This window comes from Epinephelus fuscoguttatus, linkage group LG7, assembly GCF_011397635.1.
Source record: "Epinephelus fuscoguttatus linkage group LG7, E.fuscoguttatus.final_Chr_v1".
Lineage (NCBI taxonomy): Eukaryota > Metazoa > Chordata > Actinopteri > Perciformes > Serranidae > Epinephelus > Epinephelus fuscoguttatus.
Genome location: NC_064758.1, coordinates 34116034 through 34140218, shown reverse-complemented (window position 1 = coordinate 34140218; position 24185 = coordinate 34116034). Strand labels below are relative to the sequence as shown.

At 39.4% G+C, this 24185-nt stretch overlaps 2 protein-coding genes across 3 annotated transcripts; both read right to left on the bottom strand.

The window, feature by feature from the left end:
* Nucleotides 1-692: 692 nt before the first annotated feature.
* On the bottom strand, nucleotides 693-3279 carry LOC125891418 (myoD family inhibitor domain-containing protein 2-like). The gene is made up of 4 exons (XM_049580704.1): nucleotides 3190-3279; nucleotides 2856-2938; nucleotides 2207-2448; nucleotides 693-955 (listed from the first exon to the last, which is right to left on the bottom strand). The coding sequence occupies exons 2-4, from the start codon at nucleotides 2936-2938 to the stop codon at nucleotides 693-695; spliced, it is 588 nt and encodes a 195-aa protein (XP_049436661.1). The 5' UTR covers nucleotides 3190-3279.
* Nucleotides 3280-4742: 1463 nt separating this feature from the next.
* LOC125891406 (forkhead box protein P1-B-like) lies at nucleotides 4743-23207 on the bottom strand. 2 transcript variants are annotated; one of them, XM_049580677.1, is made up of 16 exons: nucleotides 23108-23207; nucleotides 20126-20266; nucleotides 14658-14795; nucleotides 14467-14556; nucleotides 13106-13226; nucleotides 11533-11638; nucleotides 11294-11401; nucleotides 10915-11002; nucleotides 10491-10568; nucleotides 10177-10378; nucleotides 9856-9932; nucleotides 8928-9029; nucleotides 8661-8788; nucleotides 6043-6097; nucleotides 5673-5839; nucleotides 4743-5566 (listed from the first exon to the last, which is right to left on the bottom strand). In XM_049580677.1, exons 2-16 carry the CDS (start codon nucleotides 20249-20251, stop codon nucleotides 5404-5406), a joined length of 1749 nt encoding a protein of 582 aa, XP_049436634.1. In that variant the 5' UTR covers nucleotides 20252-20266; nucleotides 23108-23207; the 3' UTR covers nucleotides 4743-5403. The 2 variants fall into 2 exon arrangements, with proteins under 2 accessions (XP_049436634.1, XP_049436635.1); XM_049580678.1 differs by having other exon boundaries at nucleotides 10183-10378.
* Nucleotides 23208-24185: the final 978 nt, after the last annotated feature.

The window sequence follows — 24185 nt, the reverse complement described above, 5'->3', positions numbered from 1 at the left end:
GTATTTGTGATGGCATTGAACAAATAAACCCATTAATATTACATACTGCCGAATAATTCATGACAATCAATTACAAACGAATCCTTTTAATGCATGATATCAATCCATTTCCATTTTACACTTCAGCATGCGATAACTTTCCCTCTGCAAGCCGACACCGCTCACTCTGTCCGATCCATATTTCTTTCAGTTGGAAAAAAATGAACTCAGTTTGTTGTTAATAGCTGCAGTTGTTATTTGAAAGCATGCTCACAGATCCCTGCTGTCCTAAATGTCTTCACCCACTCTGTCATGCTGTATGAGAGGAAATGTACAGGATGCCAGGGAAGAGGACGTGGTCATGGCTCAATATACACACTCCTGCACTCAGGATGTTGGTATTTGGTTACTTTGCCTGGTGGCGCGAATGTGGCTGTAACAACAAATGAGCTATTCTTGTCTTTTATTATAACAATGAGCTCTACAGAGTTTTGAAGGGGGGCAGTCTTGAATAATGTTGAGGCACACAAACTAAAGATCATGTGAATTTCCATGAGGTGAATATCAAAACAGGCAAAAGCAGGCAATTTATTTTACATACATAAATGTGAATAAGATGAAATAGTATTTCTGTTTGTCGAGCATTCAAGTTTATAATGTTTGTGATTTTGTTTGAAGTTTGTTTTTGAGGTGGAAGGCAGAGAAGGAGTTTCTCAGCGATAGCAGACCTCTGATATCTCCATGGCCAGCTCTATAAGTTCTCCTGCATCCTGACAGGAGCCACAGCAGTTACAGTCCAGCTCCAGCTTGTAGTTGCAGCAGTCCTTCCCCTGCTGCTCTGGCTCACTGGAAGCCGTGATGTAATTGTATGAGGGAAAACAGCGGCTCACAGCTCTTTCACACGTATCTGGTAGGAGGACCATCAACTCGTGGAAACGACAATGCAGACAGGCGAGAAGAAGACCTGCGCAGTCATCTGGTGGCAGTGACAAGGTAGAATAGAGAAGAATCACAGAGGAAATATGAATGACAAATGCTTATCCAAAAGTTGCCAGGTAACACATTACACCCTCTTAAAGTTTCTACTTAACACTCCTCTGAACAGATACACAACTACACCAGTTAAAATCTTATTAATTACACTACAGCTACACAGTTTCAGGGCCTCTAACTTTCATCAGCAATTGTACTTAAAGGGACAGTTCACCCCAAAATAGTATAATGGAGCTCGATGTCACTCAGCTTGTGGTGCTCAAAACGCCAAAAAATACATCATACAGCAGCAATGTCTCTTTCCAGAATTCATGACCCAGTTATTCATAAAGGCATCTTATCAAGATAATCCACAGACCTTGTTGTGAGCAGTTTCATGTAGGAACTATTTTCTTTCTACCAAACTACACCTGCCAACTGTATCACTGTGCATCCATTTACTGCTACACCGTCTCTACATTTAAGAGTAGACCTTAGACTTTCCTCTTTAGGTGCTTCTCCACTGCACAAAAAAACCCTGACACCAGCTAACACCTTGCTTTTTAATTTAATTAAAAAGGGTTTTAATATGCATTCACACCCCGGTCAAATGACTTTGCAGTAGTCATGGATATTTATCGCCTCCAGCTCTGATCGGCATTGATGGAGGGAAAAAAATCTGGGTGAACATGCTAATTTAAGACCCTTTAACCAGCAAAATGCAATAATGCTCTGATACAAAATACTGCGTTGCGCTTTTTTTGTGTGGAAAAGCAGTATTTGAAGCATATAGTTGGGGCTGGCTCAGGCTTGCCTTGGACCAGCCCCTAGTTAGGCTGATATAGACCTAGGGTTAGGATAAGGTGGTGTAGTTCCGTAAAAAGAAAATAGTTCCTACATGAAACTGCTCACAGCAAGGTCTGTGGATTATCTTGAGTAACCGGGTCATGATTTCTGGAGAGAGACATTGCTACTATTGTATTTTTTTGGCGCCACAAGCTGAGTGACATCTAGTTCCCTTATATTGGAGAGAAGGCAGACATCTCTATGTCTGATATCTCCAACACTCTGTAACTGACTCGAAACAAACTGATAAATAGCACTACAGGTAAGAGGAAAAATATGTATTTTTGATTTCGGGGTGCACTTCTGATCAGATACACAACTATACCATTCATAATCTTGTTAATAACACTTGACAGTTTCAGGGCCTCTTAATTTCATCAACTGTTGTGCTTAAGGAGTTTAACAATACCTCCACCTTCGGGCTGATATGAGTCATCAGAGGAAAAACGACTGCTGCTGTTCCTGATCTTGTCAGAACACGTGGAGAAGCTGGATCCACGCCATTCACTGCCACCTGGGGGATCATGGGAACTGGGATCAGTGTCCGGCTTATCTGGGTCTTGCTCTGAGATGGTGCTCAGTCTACAGACCCCACTAGGTGACTTGCCTGGCATCTTTCTGGGTGGATTGTCCATCACTGGTTTTGGGGTGCTGTCTTTGAAAGAGAAATGATTTTGGAACAAAATCATAAAAATTCAGTGCTAGTTCTTCACCCAGTCCCAACTGTTAGATAAGTTAGATCCTCTATGAGGCAGTTTTAATAATTCAGAGCACCATTAACATGCAGTATGTCAGGGAGGTGAGACTTGAAGTGTATAATGGAGGAGGCTTGATCAATAAAACTTCAGCAAGGAGAGATTATTGATTTGAAAGCTTTTATTTGGATCTAGTTTCCTGGATTGAACTGGGCAGGAGGAAAATATACACTGTGTGAAAATATACTCCTCCACTAACATTTGGCATGCAGCACATCTGTCAGTCACATTCTAGTTGTGACTAACAATACCTTGATCCAAGAAGTATTTAGCCTGATTAGACATGAAGTAAACAACAACAACCTACCATCAGACACATGGTCCTGTATTTCCTCAAGCTCGAAACCATCCTGATTATTCACAGGAAGCTTTAAAGGAGCTGTCATCTTATGCAGAACAAAGAGGAGAGAATACACACAAAGTGAGGCACACATGCAAAACACTGCTTGAATATTGGTGTCATGATAATTTAAGTAACTTAAACGTATCACAGACAGCAATAACTTAAGTTTGCAACATCCTGTTCTCATGTAAAGTTAAAGAACCATGCTGGAAATGTTGTCCAAACTGAACTTTAAAATGAACAAAACACACGTTCCTTAATTAATTCTGCCAAATAATTAACTCTTGAGATTACCTGTCTGCACTGGTTAAATCTCCAACAGCATCATCCGCAGCATCTGCAACTGTGAACCCCTTGTGAGCTGGAGCACCTCCCATCATTGTGCACACACCCACATTGTGAGCACACTCCACATCGATCAATACTCGCCAATCAGGAAGCACACCTACAAATCTGCGATACATAATGCATGGAAGATGCATTCAATTACGACATTATGTCGATAGGAAGTCAAACCAAGCCACTTATCAAACACCTGGACAAGGCAAGTAATGACAGATAATAATAACAATTCAATAACATTTACATAAAATTACCTCACCGTAACTTATTACTTTGCCGCAAGTAGTACTTCGAAAAACCACAATGGTTTGTTGACCACTTGCTATATCGCATCTGCTGACAGCACATAGGTGAATCTAAATTAGAAAATCAGACATACCACAATACCACAGTGGAAACATTGCGAGCCAGAGCATCTTTTTTCTTCCATTACCTTCCATTATGAGGTCATTACCGTTCTCTGAGAGAAGCGGAGCTGTTATCAGGTCAAAACTGCATCCAGCCATAATTTCATTATGTGAAACACCGCTTGCCACCAAGGCATATCATGAAACTAGAATTACCGCCTCACTGCCGTGTGCCTCCATGAACCAGTCAATTTGCAGTTACAGGTTACATTTATGTTTGCGAAGACATGAATCCTTCACACGCAGCTTCCCCCTCGGCAGCATGGAAGATCTATACAATCAGCACAGCTTCAAAATACCTGTCACTAGTTCAGTATCTGACCAAATGTCTCCTGTCTTCTGTTCCTGAGTTATGAAGTTGTATAATGACCAGAAAAGTGTTTTATGCAGAACATTATGATGTCACTGTGAAGCTGACCTTTGACCTTTTGGATATAAAATGTCATCACTTCATCATTTTATCCTATTAGACATATGTGTGAAATTTTAATGTAATTAGCATTTGAGTTCTTGTGTTATGGCCAATATCATGTTTCAGTGACATTAACCTTTGACCAACAATATCAAATCAGTTCATTCTTAAGTTCAGGTGGATGTTTGTGCCAAATTAGAAGAAATTCCCTGAAGCTCCCTTGAGATACATGCACAAGAATAGGAGGGACGCAGGGTCACAGTGACCTTGACCTTTGACCAACAAAATCAAATCAGCTCATTCTTAGGTACAAGTGGACATTTGTGCTAAATTTGAGGAAGTCCCTCAAGGCTTTCTTGAGATATCGCATGCACAAGAATGAGATGGACGCAGGGTCACAGTGACCTTGACCTTTGACCACCAAATTCTAAAGCGTTTGTACCAAATCTGAAAAAAAAAATTCCCTCAAGACATTGCGTTTACAAGAATGAGACAGACAAGGTCACAGTGACCTTTGACCTATATCCCTCAGATAGGGTTGCAATGTCATGAAATTTTCACGGTACAATAACTGTCTCAGATAATATCATGGTTTCACAGTATCACAGTATTACAGAAATAATACTCAGACTACAGCTATCGCTGGCGCAGAGGCATAACTAGATGAAAGACACAAACAATATGCACATTTTTCATGAGGGATTTATTATCCATAGAGATGCATTGGTTTACAATAATGGTAAATCTATATCATCTACTATTACAAGCTCAATTAGAGCTGTTTTAGCAATGTTTGTGGAAGGGGTGAAAAAGACCAACAAGTATAAAGAAGCTACGTATACTTTTCATCAATTGATTATACCTTAAATACAAATATATCAGATCATGTTGGCAGTGAACATTTTCATCTTTAAAGCAACTTTTTTTTTTACTTCCTCTACAAATCTTAATATATTATGACTACTAAAATAAAATCAGGTAGTGTGGCCCCAGAGTAGCATAAAGTAGCTATACAGAGGGGGGAAACATTTCATTGTGAAGTGCTAACTATCAGTGTTCCCTTTCCTTTGGCTTCTCTGCTCATCGTGGTCCTTTTTGTGTACACATGTATAAAATAAAGACAAAAATCATGAACAGACAGATGTGATCTCACTGTACTGTACAGAAAGAATTCAATGCTAGATTAAAAACAAAAACGTAAGAAATGCTGATAAAAATTTCCCCAAGGAGAGTGTTTGGTTACGTAGATGAAGCTGTTGTGGTTTTTTTTTTTTGGAAACTTTTGGATACAAAGTCACGCGGGCTGTGAGTGAGGTGGCCTTGCAGTGGAGAGTTTGGACCTCATAGTCAGAGAGAAGGCACGCGATCGAAATGAAGATTGGGCCTCTCCGGGCTGCCGTTGTCTTCATCGTGGTTCATCTCTGGGCTGTGGCCGTGCTCGTCTGTACTCTCTGGGGACTCGTAGGGGTAACCTTCACATATCTCCTCATCCTCCTGCTCCTCTTTGATGCTGGTTTGATAAACAGAAAATAATGATGTCATTGAAAGTTGTGATCTTATAACCACATTAACTCACAGCAGTCAATGCACTCAAGAGGTCTGAGGCTGACACTTACAAAGCTTGTGGAGGGGACTGTGTTGCACTGCTGTCACTTTGGTATCCAGATCCATTAGCAAGGGCTCCGTTCATCTGCTCTTGGAGAACATGAGGCAGGGAGTGAAATGGGATGCTGCCCATCGAGGCTGGGTTGAAGAGAGAGCTGCTGCCATCCGGACCACCACTCTGAAAAATGTAACAGGCTCGGCTTTAATATTCATAATACTGCATCAACAATTCTCAGACTACTGCTACCTATAATATGGGGACAAAAGGCAGTATGACACCACTTTTCAGCTTTGTTTGTACACTACAGTGGTCTCATGTCTTATACATCATCTTAATTCATAATACACTACAAATAGCTCAAAATCTCAGACGTCTTTTACCTGAGAAACTGAACCAGCCGAGCTCTGATGGTTCTGTGAGTTCTTCAGCAGAGATCTGTTAGTAAAGAGATGCAACATAAAGTTACATTTTATTTAGTAACAATACCCAGAAAAATTTGAGGCAGCCCCAAAATCCAAGCAGTTGTCCTGAATCCCGAATCCTGCCCTAATTGTCCTGAAAATTACACTAGAGCGGAGTCTGGAGTAGTTATTGCCCGATAAAACATTAAAAACTGATCATGGTGGCTGAGTCGTCCTGCAGCTCCCGCCGGCTGCACATTGGCTGCAGCAGTTCCTACATGAATTATGGGTGTTGTACTTTTTAAATTGTGTACAGCAGTGGCGATGAAGTAGATGATGAGAGCGCAAGTTACGGCCGCGAGGACAGGGAAAGCGCAGGTAGCCACGAGAAAGAACGATGTGCACGTTGCAGTGCAGCCTCTTGTTCTAACTGTTGCAAACTATTCTACAAACTGATACGGCTGTAACGAATGTACCAGGCATCTTTTATTTTGTTAGCTTTTACTTTTTTATTGAGTTTAAAGGACAGTCGCACTTACATTGGTCACTTCCATAAAATAAAACGAGAAATTGGAAAAGAGGAAAAGATTGAAAAAACTGTTAAAATTAAAAAAGGGAACTGATCACAGATGTATTGTCTCTCTGTGTTTTTACATCTATTGTTGCTGTAATTTGCAGCTATGCATTTAAAGAAGCTGACATGTCATGACAGTCAAGCACCCCCCCCTCCCCTTTGACATGCAGCAAAGGGCAGCAGGCTGGAATTGAACCCATGGCCACTGTGGCTAGGACATTGCCTTCATATACAGGACATAGGGGACACATATATGTGGCACCCTCAAGTGCAATTTTGTACTGATACTCTACTAACTTGAAAACTACCTGAGTGCAATTTCACAGTGCTTATTGCACAAATGACATCACAATGATGATAAAAAAAAAAAAAAACATATGTTGTGTAAAAACAACATTTAATGTACTTGCAATTCACCCTTCCCTGAACAGTGATTGTCCAATAACAGAATGATAGCTTAGTAACCATAACCAGACATGTTGGGCGTGTCAAGCTTGGGATTTCTTCACATGTTGAAGAACTGTATATCTGGGTCTAATAACTACTCAGTATAAATAGTGATACTCAGGATCTGGCGAATTTGGAGGGTGCTGGCATTGTTTGGTTTTAGTAAAAGTAAAAGTGTGAGATATGGATTACACAGTGTGTTTATCTTCTCTAAGATAAGCTGCAAACATTGCCATGCCCGGCTTACAGTGACGCAACCACAGCCACACAGGTAGGCCTTTTTGTTGTAACCTTAACGATTACACAGAATAAATACATGATGCACATATATCTAACCTTTGTCCTGCTTGTGCTTGTAAGCTAAGCAGACAAACAGGATTTGTTGGCGTATAAAATGAGAATGATCTTACATTTGTACTTATCATAATACAACCACTGTACAAGAACACTGTTTTCATTTCTACATGGTGTCTACAGATGATCAGACTCTTAAATATGTTGCTTTGTAAGACTTTTTCAACATACTTTTTAAGAAAATTTAAGACACATTTTTGGAAACCACTTTTTTTTTTTAATTTAAGCATTGCAGGTATGTATAAAGGTAAGTTGTTTATATGTAGCCCCAGGTCAGGGTCACTCACTGGGCCCAGTTTACAAATATACAAAAAGTGTTTTCAAGGAGCAAAAACCAGTGGCTTATAGAGTAACAATAAGAGTACGATAAGTACAAGGGTTACCAAAAATTAACAAAAATGGTGGAAAAAATATCCTGCATGTTGCCATTGAGTGTATATTTAAAATCCCTTTTACAGGGTTCTCATTTTACAACAGGTCAGTTGCAGGTCTAATGCATTTTAACCAACTCATGGAGCTACACGTAATATTAGCTGAACTACAACTACTACAACTGGAAAAAATCTGCCAGTGACAGTTGTCATATCAGCTAACAAAATGCTTAGTCACTGGCAGAAACAAAAAAACCTGCTTTTGTCTACCTCCGGCTGACATCAGGGACCTATTGTTTCAAACATGTCTGAGAATTTCAAGAGGTAAACCTGCCACTGTTATTATAAACTGTGCAGTGCTAAAATGGGAAACTTGACTGGCATGGCAACAGAAACTAAAGGGGGGCGAGGCTTAGCCGGATATCCTCCAACTGCTGGCACTATGAGCATCTGCCAACATACACACACTGTTCTTCCAGGTCTGTTTGTTTAATAAAATCCACATAGTTAAGAGTTAAGAGTTTGAGTCACCGTGGCAAGACATGACAAGCAAAATGAAAAGATCACGTGGCATTTTTGACCAGCTGCTGACAGCAGCGTTTCACAGTGATTGCGGTTGTGTGAAATTTCACTTTGTTCGCTGAGGTGTCCATGTGCTTGTGCGAACCTGTCGAAACTGTTTGTATGTAGCACACTTAGACTTTGCCTTTGAAACTCCTTAGAAAGCTTGCTTACACTAAATATTGTGTGTGCTTATTAGGTGGAGCGAGAAGGTTGAAAACGCCAGGCTTATCTGGCTTCTAGTTATACCTGACAACACACAGGGTTCTGGCTTCATGTGCAACACTTACCCGTTACCAGCCGTCTTCTGGGGCCTTCTCCTGTGGAACTCAATCTCGTCTACTGTCCACACAGCTCCCTTCACATTTTCCAAACGTACAAAGCATTTATGGAGGCTGAGATTATGTCTGACGGCATTCTGGAGGATTAAAGACAAAAAAAAAAATACCTGAAATATTGAACTTGAATGTATTTCATTAAAACTAAATGTTTCCATAGACTTCTCCTGTTTTATATATTAATATTCAAAGACATTTAATATGTAATAGAGTTCATACCTTCCAAGTAGCTGCATTGCGCCTGAAATATGCAAAGTTCCTTGTGAACCAGTTGTAGATTTCATTTAATGTCAGCTGATTGCGAGGTGATTCAAATATAGCCTGAAAAAGATCAAGAGCATGAAAGATACACTGGAAATGAAACAATGAAGAATGTGAATCAGGTTCATTTTGGTTTGCAAATCTAATATTGTCATGCAAAAATATGAATTCCCTTTTATTTTAAAGTGTTTTCTAAGGGTGCTCCAACTGATTTGCCACTGATCATTATATGCAGATAATTCTTAATAGTGAGATTGGTGGTCTCTATAAAAGCTGGTCAGAAGAGCCAATTAAATCATACAAAATAATGACAGAACGTCTGCAAACACAACTGTTGGTTATACACTGTAATGTGTGTGTGTCCGTTGGTGTCGCAGGTGTCAGGTATATGTGTGGGGATGCTTTTTTACCTTGTTTTAAAAAATAAATTAGCACTTGTTGCCTCAGTAAAACATATTGTTCTAACTAGGTGTGTTGTGCACATTTAGCTTTTATTCTATTTTATTTCATGAACTTTTATTGATTTTATTCCACAGGAAAACTATATATGTGTTAAGCACTAATGCTGTTAAGACTGCTATGGTTTATGTTGTGTCTCTAAGAGAGAGAATGGAATATATTGTGCATGATGTCTGCTTATAAATAAACAGTTAGCAATTCATGATACTTTATTATCTCTTCAATTTAATATTTAATATATAACATTGTGAAGAGTAGTCATATAAATAAATAATGCCATGGGGTTAATAGAAGGCTTCAGATAGGTCCTGTGATCAGTACTGGCTGATACTGTTTCCAGCAACTGGTGGTAGCCCCCTAACATCCTGTTAAGAGCACTCTAGTTTTTAAATATTTCTGTGACTGTGTGAAATGAGGTAAACGTTACCTGTCTTATGAGAGACGCATATGTAAATGGAGGTCTGACTTCTGTGCTCAGGTAGAACTCCTTATTATCAACTATATCTGTGGAAAGACATTAACAAGCAAGATGTAAGCATATGCAGAATAAATGGGAAAGGAAGAAGGAACAATTATGAAAAAACAAAGTAATATACACTACATAAGGAAATACAAATAACTGTTCATAAAAAACAAAGCCCTTCTTTATATTCCTATAAAATGATCTTTATGTGTGTCTTAGCAGAAGCAACTTTCAGACCGAAATCAACACAAAAGACATTAATAAGGCTCTAAATCATGACCTCACCGTTACCTTGGCTCACAGAGCGGCTGTACCGCCTCCGTACAGGCGTTCCAGTGAACATGCTATTGGGAGTGAGGACTGAAGGGGATTCAGAGAGCGGCGTCAAGGGTGTGGATGGTGCTGTGGCACTCTGAGACAAACTCATAGGAGGAGGGCCTTTGGGCAATGTTGCCTGGGAGAAGGACACATTAGACACCAGATTCACCTGAAAAAAAAACAAAGCCGTTGAGTCAGGAAAAACGTCAGTGCAACGACAAGCAAAACAATATTTATTTTAATTGAAGGAAACAAAGCAGGTCATAGCAAGTACTACTTACAGGCTGTGCTGCGGGTTTGGGTTCAGAGGACTTCAGATGAGCCATCATAGCTTGCAGTCGCTCTTTGTCCTTTTTCAACTGTGTTAGATGGGAAGACCGAAATAGAAATTGAAAGTTTGTGAATTCACAGCTCTTCTTAAAGACCAAATGATATTCAGTGTCTGCTTCTGGCATCCAGAGAAGTGCAATTATCTCGAGACATCACCTCTGTTTCCAGGCCTGATGTGAAAAAACCCCAACGCTGCCAACATTTGTCATGTATTTACTGAGTTTTATAGAAGGCTTTCAATAGTTTAAACAAACTGGATACCTCCATATCAAGCAATGGTTAAGATATATTTGTTAAGGTAAACTGCTGTTAATAAATCATAAATGGTTGGTTTTAAAAAAGAAATACAAAAGGTTTAGTTAAAAGACTATGTACCTGCAGCTCCAACTGCTGAACCACTTGCATCTGCACACGACACTGCGCTGTGCTCTTGTCATCCAGTATGTGTTCACTGTTCAAATGTCTGCAGACAAACAAATTCAAAGTCATGGTATGCTTGAGGGAAACCATGGGCTGTACAGGCTGAGAGCCAAATATGCAAAATAATTAGACCTCAAGGACAATTTCATTTCAACTTAAAAAACATAATGTATGAGATGCTGAGAGTGGACATTTATAGCTCCTGTGTTTATTTATAAAATACAGAACATACATTATTTCCCATATATTTGCTTTATCTGATATGTACTACATCATGAGAGATGTGAATAAACATTACGCCAGCTTTAGAGGTATGCACAGTTTCCACACTCACTTGAGAAATGCCTGAAAGTCTCCAAAGACAGTCTCGCAGCCAGGCCATTTACACATGCCGTTCCCATACAGTGCGTGGCTGTTCTGTGTGTTTTCATCCTGTGACCCACTGCAGCAAGTACAGAAGTCCAACATTAATGGTACATCTCAGAGTCAACATATAAGTACAGCTCAAACATGATAAAAACAGGACATAAAGAAACTGAAGCTCTGACAGGACAGTAAACATTACTAACGTACCTTTCTTTCCTCTTCAGAAGAGCGTGATGGCCGTTGGTGGTGGATTGTTGACTGGAAGACTCTCTGGTGTCTCCACCGCTGGACAGGACGCTACCATTCTCACAGCCTGAAATTGCATATATACACACTGTAAATAAACTGTATTACAATACACTAACAATAACCCAAATAAGCTTAAGATCATGAAGTCAAAATTTGAGTACACACTTAACTTACAGTTAAGGACGCATTCACACTGGCGCTATTTGGTCCGCTTTAAATGAACCCTGGTCTGCTTCTACAGATAGCTCAGTTCGTTTGGAGTGTCGTGAAAGCTCTGGTGCAGACCAAGCGAGCGAACCCTAGTCCGCTTGAAAACTGGGGGTCTCAGTTCACTTGCAAGTGAACCCTGGTGCGGTTTGCTTACATTGGGAAATGCAAACGGACTATCCAGCGAACCAAAGAGAGGAAGTGACGTAGAGCGCAGTGCATTTTGGTGTTAGGTGGTGACCAAGCCGGCTGAAGGGGATGGATTTCCCTTTTTGGTCCTGGCCAATCAAGGAGCGAGGTTTTCTTCTTCCTCATGCTTTTTTTCTTCCTGGTCAGTGGTCGTTTCAGGCAATACCGCCCCCAAACGAGCAGCTGTTGTAACTGCAGGTGCTTTGGTCTGCTTTAAAAGTGCAGTGTGAAAGTGAACCAAACCAAATGAAGGTGTGACATTGTTTGGCATTCCACGCCCAATCGAACCGAGTCCCCTGGACTACCCTGGTGTGGATGCGCCCTAATTGTGCTTTCACACCTGACCTATTTGATTCGGTTCAAACAAACTCAGGTGCATTTGGCCGGTTAGTATGGTTCGTTTGGGCTGATGTAAAAGGCTGGTCTGGGATGGACTCCAGTGGGTTGTGTTGTGAAAGCAAACAAGTCAACCACATGATTTTATGATAACAGATATTTGATTTTAGTTTGAATCTTAAAGCTACACTACTAATAAATTCATCTGCTGGTTGTAAAAAAACTGTTCAGGAATTAACCTTGTAATTTATCTGTGTAAGGCCATGTCAGTTGGTAACCAGGGCAACACCAATGCACATCAGTGCAGGCATTTCCCCTGATTAATAGGACACGAGCTGTTAAACCTGCTGTGCTTGTGTCTGACTCCATGTACTCTGTAAGTTCATTAAGGCCGTAAAAAAGTGTGTAACAGCGACTCCAAAGTAATAATAAGTCTAATAATGATAATGCTTCCAATCAGTTATTTCTTTGTGAGCTCTTTGTGACACCAAAGAACATAACTTTATACATCAGAAACTTTAAAGTGCTGCGTAAACTTCTGCCTGTCACCAGAATCTGATTTCCCAACATTGGTTCTGATGATGCAGGATGACAACTGTCAAAACTGAGCTGAACTTCATGTTTACTCCTCTGTGTCATCGGTAAAAAAAATCACAGTGAACACGAGCCTTGCCTCGGGGTTAACTTCAAACTGACACGACTGTCAAGCACAGTACAGCATCTACTGTACCTGAAAGTGTTTTATGCAAATGTTTAAGTCCTCAAACAGAAATGCAGTAGGGACGGTAACACAGCATACCTGGGATTGCGATGGGGCTGGTGGGGAGCACAGACAGCAGGCCTTGTCTCTGCAGGTTGAGGAGATGTTGCTGCTGCACCTGAAGGAGCTGCTGCTGGATTGCAATCTGCTGGGCTGTCAGCTGAGACAGAGAGATGACACGACACTCATCAGTAAATGCCTTCCTCATACTTGATACTGAGTACAGCGTGTTCTGGGATCTGTCTACAGTTTGATTCAGGATAGAAATCTTTATCTAAGTAATCAATCAAGTCTATAACAGTATGATATAGAACATGTAGGAACTTGACACCACAAAGGATTTATTTTGTAGAGCTGAAACACTGACACACACAAAGCTCAGCCTAAAGAATGATGATGATGAAATCAGCTAACGTCATTAGCTTTTTAAAGACAGAAGGCAACACACCCTTTTGACACTGGCATATTCGGGCATATTTAATGGTGACACACATATGGAGACTTGCACTGATAATGATTTTATGATGATCTCATTTTTAGAATTACGATTTTTGTGTAGTTATTTTATTAACTCATTATTGTATATCACTGAAATGCTTGACTTTATGATCGAGGAATACATCGCTGCTTGTTTTTTTAAGCGTGTCCTTGAGTGCTTTGAAAGGCATCTATAAATAAAATGAACCATCATCAAACATTTGAAGCATAAACAAACACTGCTGATTTTGATTGTGTCGAACAGACCCACTGGAAGCGGTGCTCTCTTTTGTTTTCGTCTAATTGGATAAAAACTATGTAGAGCACATTTCTGCTTAAAGCACATCAAATTATTTTCCTTCTCTGCAACACCTGCTGCCTCGCGCAGTCCGCCAAGTGCCTGCTATGTGTTATGAGTTTCCGTTAACTGATGAGGTCAGGCTGTCGCACAAATGCATGCACACAAGCTGATGTGCGAGTTAGCTGTAAATCTGGCTTTTTTCCCTACACATGACACACACACATTTGCTGTATTCAAGTCTATAGAACTCCAACTATGGGTAACTGCCTTTAAATTAATTAGACGTTAACAGCTTCACCATTAAGAGCTATTTTTTGGAATACACACTATATTAAGCCACAGACTTCTTGCTCCTTTTTGTCAATCAGACAATTTGAAAGTGATATTTCAGGCCGTGCCATATGAGTAACTGTCTGGTTATAATAATTACTGTAATTTTAGTGTTAAGTACGCCATCATTTAACCTTTAGCACAACTGAAGTGAATCAGGCTTGCCCCTAATTAAGGAATAAATTACCCTTGTTGCATGATAAATATTGCCACAATGACAAAATAATCCTGATAATACTGATACTAAAACTAACACTGATATAAAAATAATGCTATAATGAATAAAAGTTACCTCTTGACTGACAATCCCAGCGTTCTTCTGTTGCAGCAGCTGGATATTTAACTGCTCTTGCTGATTCTTGAAGACCTCTTGAATTTGTTGCTGCAGAAAAGTTGATGACATTTGAGTTACGAGAATTCAAGCCATTGTGTTCTATGTGGGCTATGACACTATGACAAACAACCTTTCTAAGCATACATTACCTGGTGTAACATGAGTGCTTTCTGCTGCTGGAGCAGCGCTTGAAGCTGCTGAGGACTGAGGACCTGCTGCTGTGATGTCTGTTGCAACTGCTGTGGGGCCTCTGCTGGTGGGGTCATCATTGATAATGACACTGGAACCTGCATCATTGAAGAACATAACATAACAGAGTGGTAGATTAAAATCCACACATGAGCAGTTTAGAAGGGAAATTAAATAGACACAAACATATTCAACATGGGTAGGCTGTTCTGACAGAAACTATTAGCTGTATGTTGTTAGCAACAGGTGCTGAGGTGAGTCAGTCAGCAAATGAAATGCCGAGCTTGAAGTCCCACCTGCAGATTCCTGGTCAGCTACAACAGCACCAGAGAGAGTTGTGCATACGACGAGGACTGTGTGATGATGTTACACCACCGATGACGGGGATGTGAAACACAAACATGCTAATGCACATTTGACAGTATCGCCTAGATGTTTCAATCACCAGGACAAGGAAAAAACAATTCATATTTTGTATTTTCAATTTCAAAGTATAAAAGATGCTTTTCAGTTTTGTAGCCTGTTGTGACCTGTTGCATTTTGGGAAAGTGTTTGTTCAACGTTTATACAGTGTAATACAGCAATGTTTTAAATGTTCCTTATTCTTATAATGAAAATAGTTTACCTGCAAGTGGGCCCACAAGAGGGTTGTGTCCATTGTTAGGACTTGCACTACTGTCTGTTCAAGTAACAAACAGAAATACATCCTTATGCACTGTTTTCCCACTGTACTGAATGCACACCGAAAAGTGACACCTAAGCCAGGTATGAACCCAACGGAGGCTTCTTTATATTATTATACCCCTTACGTGCATGCAAGCTACTTCCATTTAATCTATTTGGCATGCAATCTAGTGCACACAATCAGAGCGTTTACATGTAAACAATAAACCCTGCCTCTAATCAGGGTAAAGGATTATCAAACAGGAAACACAGATACCTTTATACTGGAGTAACCTGATTTCTCGGTCACGTATATATACGTTAAACAGAGTTTCTTACAGGGACTTTAACAAGAACGCATGCAGGACAGACTTCAGAAAGGAAAAGTTTCACTGTGACAGCAGTGTGGCGGGATAAAAAACAAACACTTGTAGTGGAGCATCTTTGTATCCAAAATAATAAAATCCAAAGTTCAACTCAAACTAAAACAAAGCAGTCTAAGTCTACACTGCTGAACAGTAGGTTATTTGTAAAATTTAAACTCATAAACACACACAGGAAAAAAAAACAAGTCATGTGTTCTGTCATTAGTCTGTTCTCTCACTCAACAGCACTGTCGACCCAAGAGCTCTGATGTCAAAGGATAAAACTCTTCCTCTTCAGGATGCAGCAACAAATATTTTACCCTGAATATGCACCAGCCTCAGTTAATATGGTGGTACTAAAGGCAGGGGATGAAGGTTGTTTACTTAGATTACACAGTAAACACCCTTTATGAACATAAAACAAGAATGAAAATAGCAAATGGAAGAACAAATGCAGTGTTTGTTGCGCAAAAGATTTGCAGTAATCTGGTTATATCTGTGCGTGCCAATGTGTTATCCGATTTCCTCTCATTTTTCCTTGTAATTGCATTGATGTACATGTAATGAGTATACTATAGACTACAGCACATATACATGTAATCTCAAACTGCCAAACCTAGTCCTGCATAGGGCTGCAGCTAAAGCGATTATTTTCATTATCGATTAATCAGATAATTATTTTCTCGACTATCTGATTCAATTCCTCTACATTATCAAAAAAACAGTGAAAAAAAATGCCTGTTATTATTTCCCACAACCCAAGGTGGAATCTTCAGATGTCACAAATCCAAAGATGAAAAAAAGAAAACATCAAATCCTCAAATTTAAAAAGCTTCTGGGTTGAAAAAATGCAAAAACAATTATTCAACTACCAAAAAACAGTGCCGCTTAATTTTCTGTTGGTCAATGAATAGACTAATTCCTGCAACTTTGCCTCCTGCTAAAAGTCAAAAGATGACTTATAGTTACTCCCAGTACTCCTTATTTATAATTCTCAGTTCATTGGTCAGTCTTGCAGGGCTGAACTTAGCTCTACTGCCACTGCAGCTAAAAATGAACCAAACAAAAACAACAACAACAACATTGGATGTCTTGGGGGAATTAAAACTCCATCAAAACAACAACAACCAGCACCACAAAAACAACAACAACATCCTCTGCGAGGCATGCAGCAATTACCACACCATCCCCCTCACTGTCAAGCCTCACAGCTCAAGGGATGTTTACAGTAAACATAAACAGAGTAATCAAAATTGCACAGACATATAAATAATGAATAAGAAAGCACACAGAGCCTGTTTATGAAAACAGAACTTGAGATTCGTATTTTAATTAAGGTCTGAACCACAAACAAACATTTCTCTCCAAGGCAGAGTCTGTTTTGAATCGGGTAAACAAACTGACAGTGAATTTCACACAGGCTTTGGGCTAACAATAACAGATGACTGCCTCCTACTTTGTCCTTTCTTATGAAATTCAATGCTCCAGAGGTGGCCACCAAAGCAACGAAAACAGGTCTATCCCACAAACAGAGCCAGTTGGCCCCTCTATTTTTCTGTGGACACCATCAACACAACAACAGCCTTTGCCTAATCCCTGTTGCCATGGTAGCCAGCAAGTCCAAACATCTTCTGTTGTTGTTATTGTTGAAAGTCATACCAGTGAGCAACTGAGTGTAAACACGGATCTGTTCCCGCAAGACTGGTCTTGTGAACTCTGAGATGACTGACAGCAAATAGGAACGCTGAAAACTCGCTGAAAAACAAACACAATCTGCCTTCTTTTATGAGATTTAATATTTACTAATATATTAATGGGTGTGGCCCGAGAAAGGGTGACATTTACAAAAACACACATATTGGTGATAACTCCACTGAAGCCTGAATAGGAGAAGAACTAAAAACATAATATTACACATTATAACAACCACAGAAATGTGACATCATTTTCACAGACAGACACATTTTAATTAAGAAAACCTGATTAAAAATACCCTGCTATTATAACCTCATAAAAAAAAACACAGAGCGAGTTGGACAAACCTGATAGTCTCCATTGAAAACTCTGCCTTGCTGCTGAAAAAACAAATGCTGCTCAGCAGTAACACTCTGCCTGACAATCTAACAGAGCTTCACTAACCTACATGATGTGAGCATAAACAAAACTATAACACTGATCCGTCCGCCCAGCAGGAGCTCGGCTCTCCCTCCCCTTCTCAACCTCGGCACAACCTCCCCCCATCCCTGTGCTCCCCTTCAGCAAAAATATAAAACACTGCAGTTTGAAGAAACTGAGACATTCAAAGTGAGATGTTCTGGGACACCTTTAAATGTGAAATAACAAAACAAAGTACCCCACATTCTCATACAACAGTATGCTGTCTGCCCTGTGTGTAAAAATACCGACAAGAAATAATACAATGTTGGGTTACCAGAGCAGCTGTACATAAATTAAATTTAAATGTAGCTTAACAAACTGTAATTCACACTAGGGTTGGCTGATGTTTTGATATAGTATAGTGTGCAATATTGTTTCTACTGCAGAGGGATTCGAACATGATTCTTGCATGATCTCATAATTCTCGTGAATCCAGCTGCCTTGCAAGGTGACGTGTTTTGGTCAGACAAGGAAAAGGAAAGCGAGGTTGTAAATCCAGAAACCTGTCACACTTGAAATCACTGTTCTCAGGCGTCTTTTTGTTTTTGACTCAAGTGTGGTGTCGTGTGAAGCAGCTGCTTTTTTGTTGTATATAATTTCAAAATGAAAGAAGAATCAAATGTGATATTGGGACAAAACGGCTATTCTTAACCCTTTATTGATTGAATTTACAGAACAGTTACGATGTCGTCATATATGCTGTTACTGTGATATAAAATTACATTTACAGTAATATAAAATTTTTGCCATACTCCCTACCCCTAATTCACACTTTAGTGAGGTAAAAGCAGCTCCATAAGTTGCAACACATATTTTTAATGTTGAGCACAAACATCTACAGCTGTATAGTGTTGTAACAAAGCAAAAGAACTCCACTCCCGCAAAAAAAGCTTTTTTGGACACAACATCATTTGCCTCGGGGCTGCGGCCAACTATTCATTATGTATGAATCAGCCAATCATTTGATTAATAGACTGCTCTATAAAAAGTCCGACATGATTTCCTACGGCGTCTTAAAATTGCTTGTTTTGTCCACCAACAGTCAAAAAACCCGAGACATGCAGTTTACTCTCACATAGAGCAAGAAAAGCAGTAAATCCTCACAAATTAGAAGCTGGTTGTCTTGAATGACTCACACCGTCTAAGTTTTAAAATCAAGATCTTGACTACGCACACCTGTAATCCTTGTTTTCAATGACATCACACATCTGTTAGAATCTTGACTGTTTTGAGCAAATGTTTCTGATAATAATATCAGCAATATGCAGCAATAATGTCATAGATCCTACTACATTGAGAGCAGTGACACCCCAAAAACAGATATGTTTGCAAGTAAGATATGTTTGATTAATCAGCAGGTTGTGTTCTCAATCTAACAATCATTCATCTTGTCAATAATATGTGAGAGAATAGTTAAAAAAGCCGATCACAAAGTCCTACATGGCTTCTTCAAATTACTTGTATTTACTTGTATAAGTGCAGATATCGTGTTTATTATCATGTAAGACATAAAAGAGCAGCAAATGTTCACATTTGTAAAGTTAAAGCTAGGAAATGTTTGCCATTTGGGCTCCATAGAGAACTCAATCAACTAACAACATTCAAAGTAGCTGTAGCTTAAAGAGACAGTTCACACCAAATTCAAAAATTCATATTTTGCCTGTAGAGCTAATTATCAGTCTAGATTGCTTTGGTGTGAGTTGCCAAGTGTTGGCGATATCTCTGCCGTAGAGATGTCTGCCTTCTCTCCAATATAATGGAACTAGATGGCACTCAGCTTGTGGTGTGCAAAGCGCCAAAAAAACATATACATTTGACAGGCTAAGCAGAAATGACTCTTTCCAGAAATCATGACCCGGTTACTCAAGATAAACCACAAGCTTTGTTGTGAGCAGTTTCATGTAGGAACTATTTTCCTAGTTCCATTATATTAGAGAGAAGGCAGACATCTCTATGCCCGATATCGCCAACACAGTAACTCACACCAAACAATCTAGACTGATAAACAGCACCACAGGTAAGAGGAAAAAAAAATATGTGTTTGATTTTGGGATGAAATGTCCCTTTAATTTTCTGTTGAACTACTAACAAACCATTTTAGCTCATACAGAGCTATATACAGCATCATCATCGTGTCATATGTTGGTTGAATATGCAAAGACTAAGCACTACACATTACAACATTTGTAAAAACAACAATTCAAACACTAATGCTGATGTGGATGCAGCTGGGGATGACTGACCCTTGGTGCCTCTGGGGGAGGAGTCTGGCCGCTCCTCAGTCGACTCTCATTCTCACTGTTATTCCCGTTCTCTGTCTGACTTGCTGGAATGATGTGGCTTGTTGGTTCTGACCCAGACTCATGCATCTGGACTTCACTGACCTGAGAAAGGAAACACAAATAAATGAAAACAACTGTGTAAAGCTGTGTAATATAATGACAAACAGGGAGCTGACAAACAGACACCAACTTCCTGGATGTGTTTGATTAGCCTTTTACTTCACAAGTTGTTAAGGTTGCATGTGATCGTCTCTGAAATGACCCAATAATGAAGTCATTCACCGTGACAAAGAAACCTGTGTTGAAGGTAAAAGGCACTAAAAGTTAAGAACTCCACAGTTATAGCTCTACCCACCAAGACAAACATTCTCCTCTACAAGTAAGAGAGGAACATGCTAGGTCTATTTGTTGAATAACCGAGTGCTGCCATGACTACTGTAAACACAGGGGCCCTGGGTCTGTGTTTATGTGCAAACATATCTTCCTTCTGGAACAATTTACCATTAACCAGGTGGTGCGATAAACGGCTGTGGCAGGTAGTACAATGCACAAGTAGGCTTTTATGTATACAGCTTGGGCGTGTTTGAGTCAGAAGCTAAGCAGCATAAACAAAGGTAAATAAAGTGGGCAAACAAATAATGTGAGCAGATGGAAACCTACACAGAGAGCCTCAAATGAAACAGACCACATAGCCTCAAGGGTAGATAGTCATAATCTTAGGGGTTGCTCAACTATTAAATTCACTACTGAAATCAGTCTGTTAATCAGTTAATCAGTTGGGCACCTCTGGAGCCAACATCAACATTCAGGCAGGATTTGACACATGATCTGATTAGACTTCCACTCAGATGTACTTACGACCAAAACTGTACCAGCAGTTCGCTACACACAGTGTTTCCTGCATTTGACAATGACTAATAGATGACTACAGAATAGTAAGTTATGTCCAGCTGCAGCAATGCGTCATGACTTACATGGTGAAAAATCGAGGTAATTTCTGCAACATAAACCTGAAACCCATCTAATCAAAACAGGCAGTTGTTGGTGAGGTTTCCACTCTGTTTACTTTTGCTTTCAGGACCAGGATTAGCTCTGAAGACAAAGGGCAGTGTTTCCTGTTGGGTTATTTTTTTTCTTTTTTTTGAAGACGTCAGGGGTGATTTTGGTGGCAAGAACCAGGATGACAACTGGGACCATTCCACATTAGTTCCAGTATGTATTATTTTAAAAACAGATATTATCTAGATGCTGTTTGATAACTGAACAGTCATGCTGCAGTGCAGCTGTTTTCGGGGTGGACAGTGTGCTAAGTCCATGATGAATTTTTCTTTTATTTAAAGTGTTCTCACCACAGGGGCAACTCTCCAGCAGTGGGGGCCAACACTCTTCAAAGAATGTAAAGGAAATACTGCAAACAGGCCTTTCCTTAAGGACAAGTAAACAATTTACACCCCCTTTCCTTAGATTATAGTTTTCTGTCAACTGCTTTCACACATGAGCTGGTATTATCAAAATGGCTATGGTTATATTATAAAGTCCCCTTGAAAAGAAAGCAAAATAATATACTTTTAAAGCGCTGATGTTTCAGTGTGTGTAGACAAGTTGAATATGATCGATACTGACAAATCCACAAGATTCTCCACAGTTTTATCTGAGCTGAGGCTGAAAAATATACTGATATGTCAAAGACTAGATACTGTCTTATATTTTGGACATTATATTATCATGATCATTGTCTCTTCCTGGTGTTAGAGGCTGTATTACAGTAAGGTGATGTCATTTTCTGAACTCACCAGGCTATTTTAGCTGTTCTATCATTTGCCTTTACCCACTTTGTCACTATGTCTCCATTAGTAATGATTTATTACCAAAAGCTTTATTGATTAAATATTAGTGAAAGTACAAACAGTCAACCCTACAATATCACTGTGATGTCGATATCAAGGTATTTGATAAAGAATACCATGATATAGGAAATAACTCAATGTTCTGGCAAGTTAACATTTGCTATAACTGTAGAAAACCCATTTTTATCAAAGACAAATTATGTCTGATAATCAATTAGCCTACATACATAATTTTACAACAACACAATATATCAGCCTTAAGGACAGACCAGAGACCATAAAAATATCACCACTGTTACACAAATGTTCCCATTATCAAGCCATGGATAGCAAAATATATTAACCTACTGATAACTACAACTTTCCATACAAGAGCCCCTTCATTGATAATCGATATTTACTTATTTTACTTATTTTACCTGCATTCAAACAGGTAGATTTCAGCCCCCACTGATCATCGATCATTCCCAATTTTGTGTTGATTTAATAACATTAATGATACTATAAAAAGTTATAATCTCTGTTCAATTCGGTCTCAATTGTATGATCACGTTTATAGAAGCAGGGCTCATATTGTCCTACCTATCTCCACAACACCTTTTCATCCGGCAACCAACACATTACACGTTATACGTGTAATCCTGACTGAACGTTATCTGATCCAACGTTAGCTTTGATGATAAGACAGTGCGGTTTATCATTGTGTTAGCTCGATATGAATGGAGTCGATATCCGTTAACACCAACCTCTGCTATCTGAGCTCTGCGTTACGGACTCGAGCCTTTAACTAGAGATTAATACAGGGGTGAAATGAGGTTTAAAAGTTGGTATGTTAAGCTATATCAACAGCCCAGCGCTGTATATCCGCTGCCTTTAATAACCTCTGTTAGCAACACTGGGAAACTGTTTTCGACCAACCGTGCGCGAGGCGTTCAACAGCACAACAAAAGCTAGCAGCCCGTTCAAACGCTAGCTTGTGAGAAACGTTTCTCGCTCCTCTTCGTTTTGACAGCCGGTAATATCACAATTAACCTGACGTTTAATTCAACGTTTATTCCGCGAGTGTCCGCGCGCTGTTAAATCAACGTTTACTCACCGAATTGAGTAGGGGAGGACAGTCTTTGACTCGGGGTGGTGTCTGGGAAACAGACCTCGCAGCATCGGAGCACTGCCTTCCTTGGTAGCGAGCTAGCCACAAGTTGCTAACAGAGGGCGTGGCTTAGGTAAAAGTAAACATTGGTGACGTCATGCGCGAGACTGGATGGCGCATAGCCAAAGAAGCGCTCGGTTAAAATCAGTCTATGGTTAAAATGTGGTTTTATCTGTTGATAATAACCTATTTAAATCCGCTACCTTTCACAGGCAAACTCTTTTAGCCAGGGAATTACTTAATAAGCACAGTTTCAGTCCCCATGAATACTTTATGTGGAATAATGAGGATATTCTATATAATATAATATAAATCACTGTAGCAATGGACTTTAACAATGTTATAATCAGAGTTTCTTCAGAAGTTTAAGCAACCAGTAACACCAAAAGCACATGCTATTATTTTTCATGCTGTCCCCACATGTTCTCCTCAATTTTTAAGAGAAATGTGGTGTTACTGAAATGAACACTATTAGCTCTTTGCATATTTTTATTGGGAATTTTGCTATTCTGAATAAACCGTGTAGTATCAGACACATGAGAATTTCTCTGGATTGTGTTACACCTCCTGCAGCCAAGTTCTATTCGTCTTCTAACATGGGTGATTTGCAGTGATAAAAAAGCTTGTTCCAGTTTAAACAAATAGCCTGTTGTATCAATAATAAAGTGAAAGAAGTGTCCTTCATAATTTTACATCATCCAATTTGCCCAGCTAAAGTAGTGCTGGAAAGATTTAAACTAAATTTAGTCTGGTTTAGTTTAGTTTAGTTTAGTTTAGTTTAGTTTAGTTTGGTCTGGTTTAGTTTAGTTTAGTGTAGTTTAGATTAGTTTAGTTTAGTCTGGTTGAGTTTAGTTTAGTTTAGTGTAGTTGAATTTAGTCTGGTTTAGTTCAGTTCAGTTTAGCTTAGCTTAGTTTAGTTTAGTTTAGTTTAGTTTGGTCTGGTTTAGTTTAGTTTAGTTTAGTTTAGTCTGGTTGAGTTTAGTTTAGTTTAGTGTAGTGTAGTTTAATTTAGTCTGGTTGAGTT

Excerpts from the sequence above, each read along its gene's own strand:
- LOC125891418 (XM_049580704.1), bottom strand. The coding sequence starts at position 2,938 with ATGACAGCTCCTTTAAAGCTTCCTGTGAATAATCAGGATGGTTTCGAG. Across the intron at positions 2,449-2,855 it reads GACCATGTGTCTGATGGTAG|CACCCCAAAACCAGTGATGG; the intron begins GTTGTTGTTGTT and ends TTTCAAAGACAG. Across the intron at positions 956-2,206 it reads ATATCAGCCCGAAGGTGGAG|ATGACTGCGCAGGTCTTCTT; the intron begins GTATTGTTAAAC and ends CACTGCCACCAG.
- LOC125891406 (XM_049580677.1), bottom strand. The coding sequence starts at position 20,251 with ATGCATGAGTCTGGGTCAGAACCAACAAGCCACATCATTCCAGCAAGT. Across the intron at positions 13,227-14,466 it reads CTGGGATTGTCAGTCAAGAG|CTGACAGCCCAGCAGATTGC; the intron begins GTAACTTTTATT and ends TCTCTGTCTCAG. Across the intron at positions 5,840-6,042 it reads CGGCTGGTTCAGTTTCTCAG|AGTGGTGGTCCGGATGGCAG; the intron begins GTAAAAGACGTC and ends TACATTTTTCAG.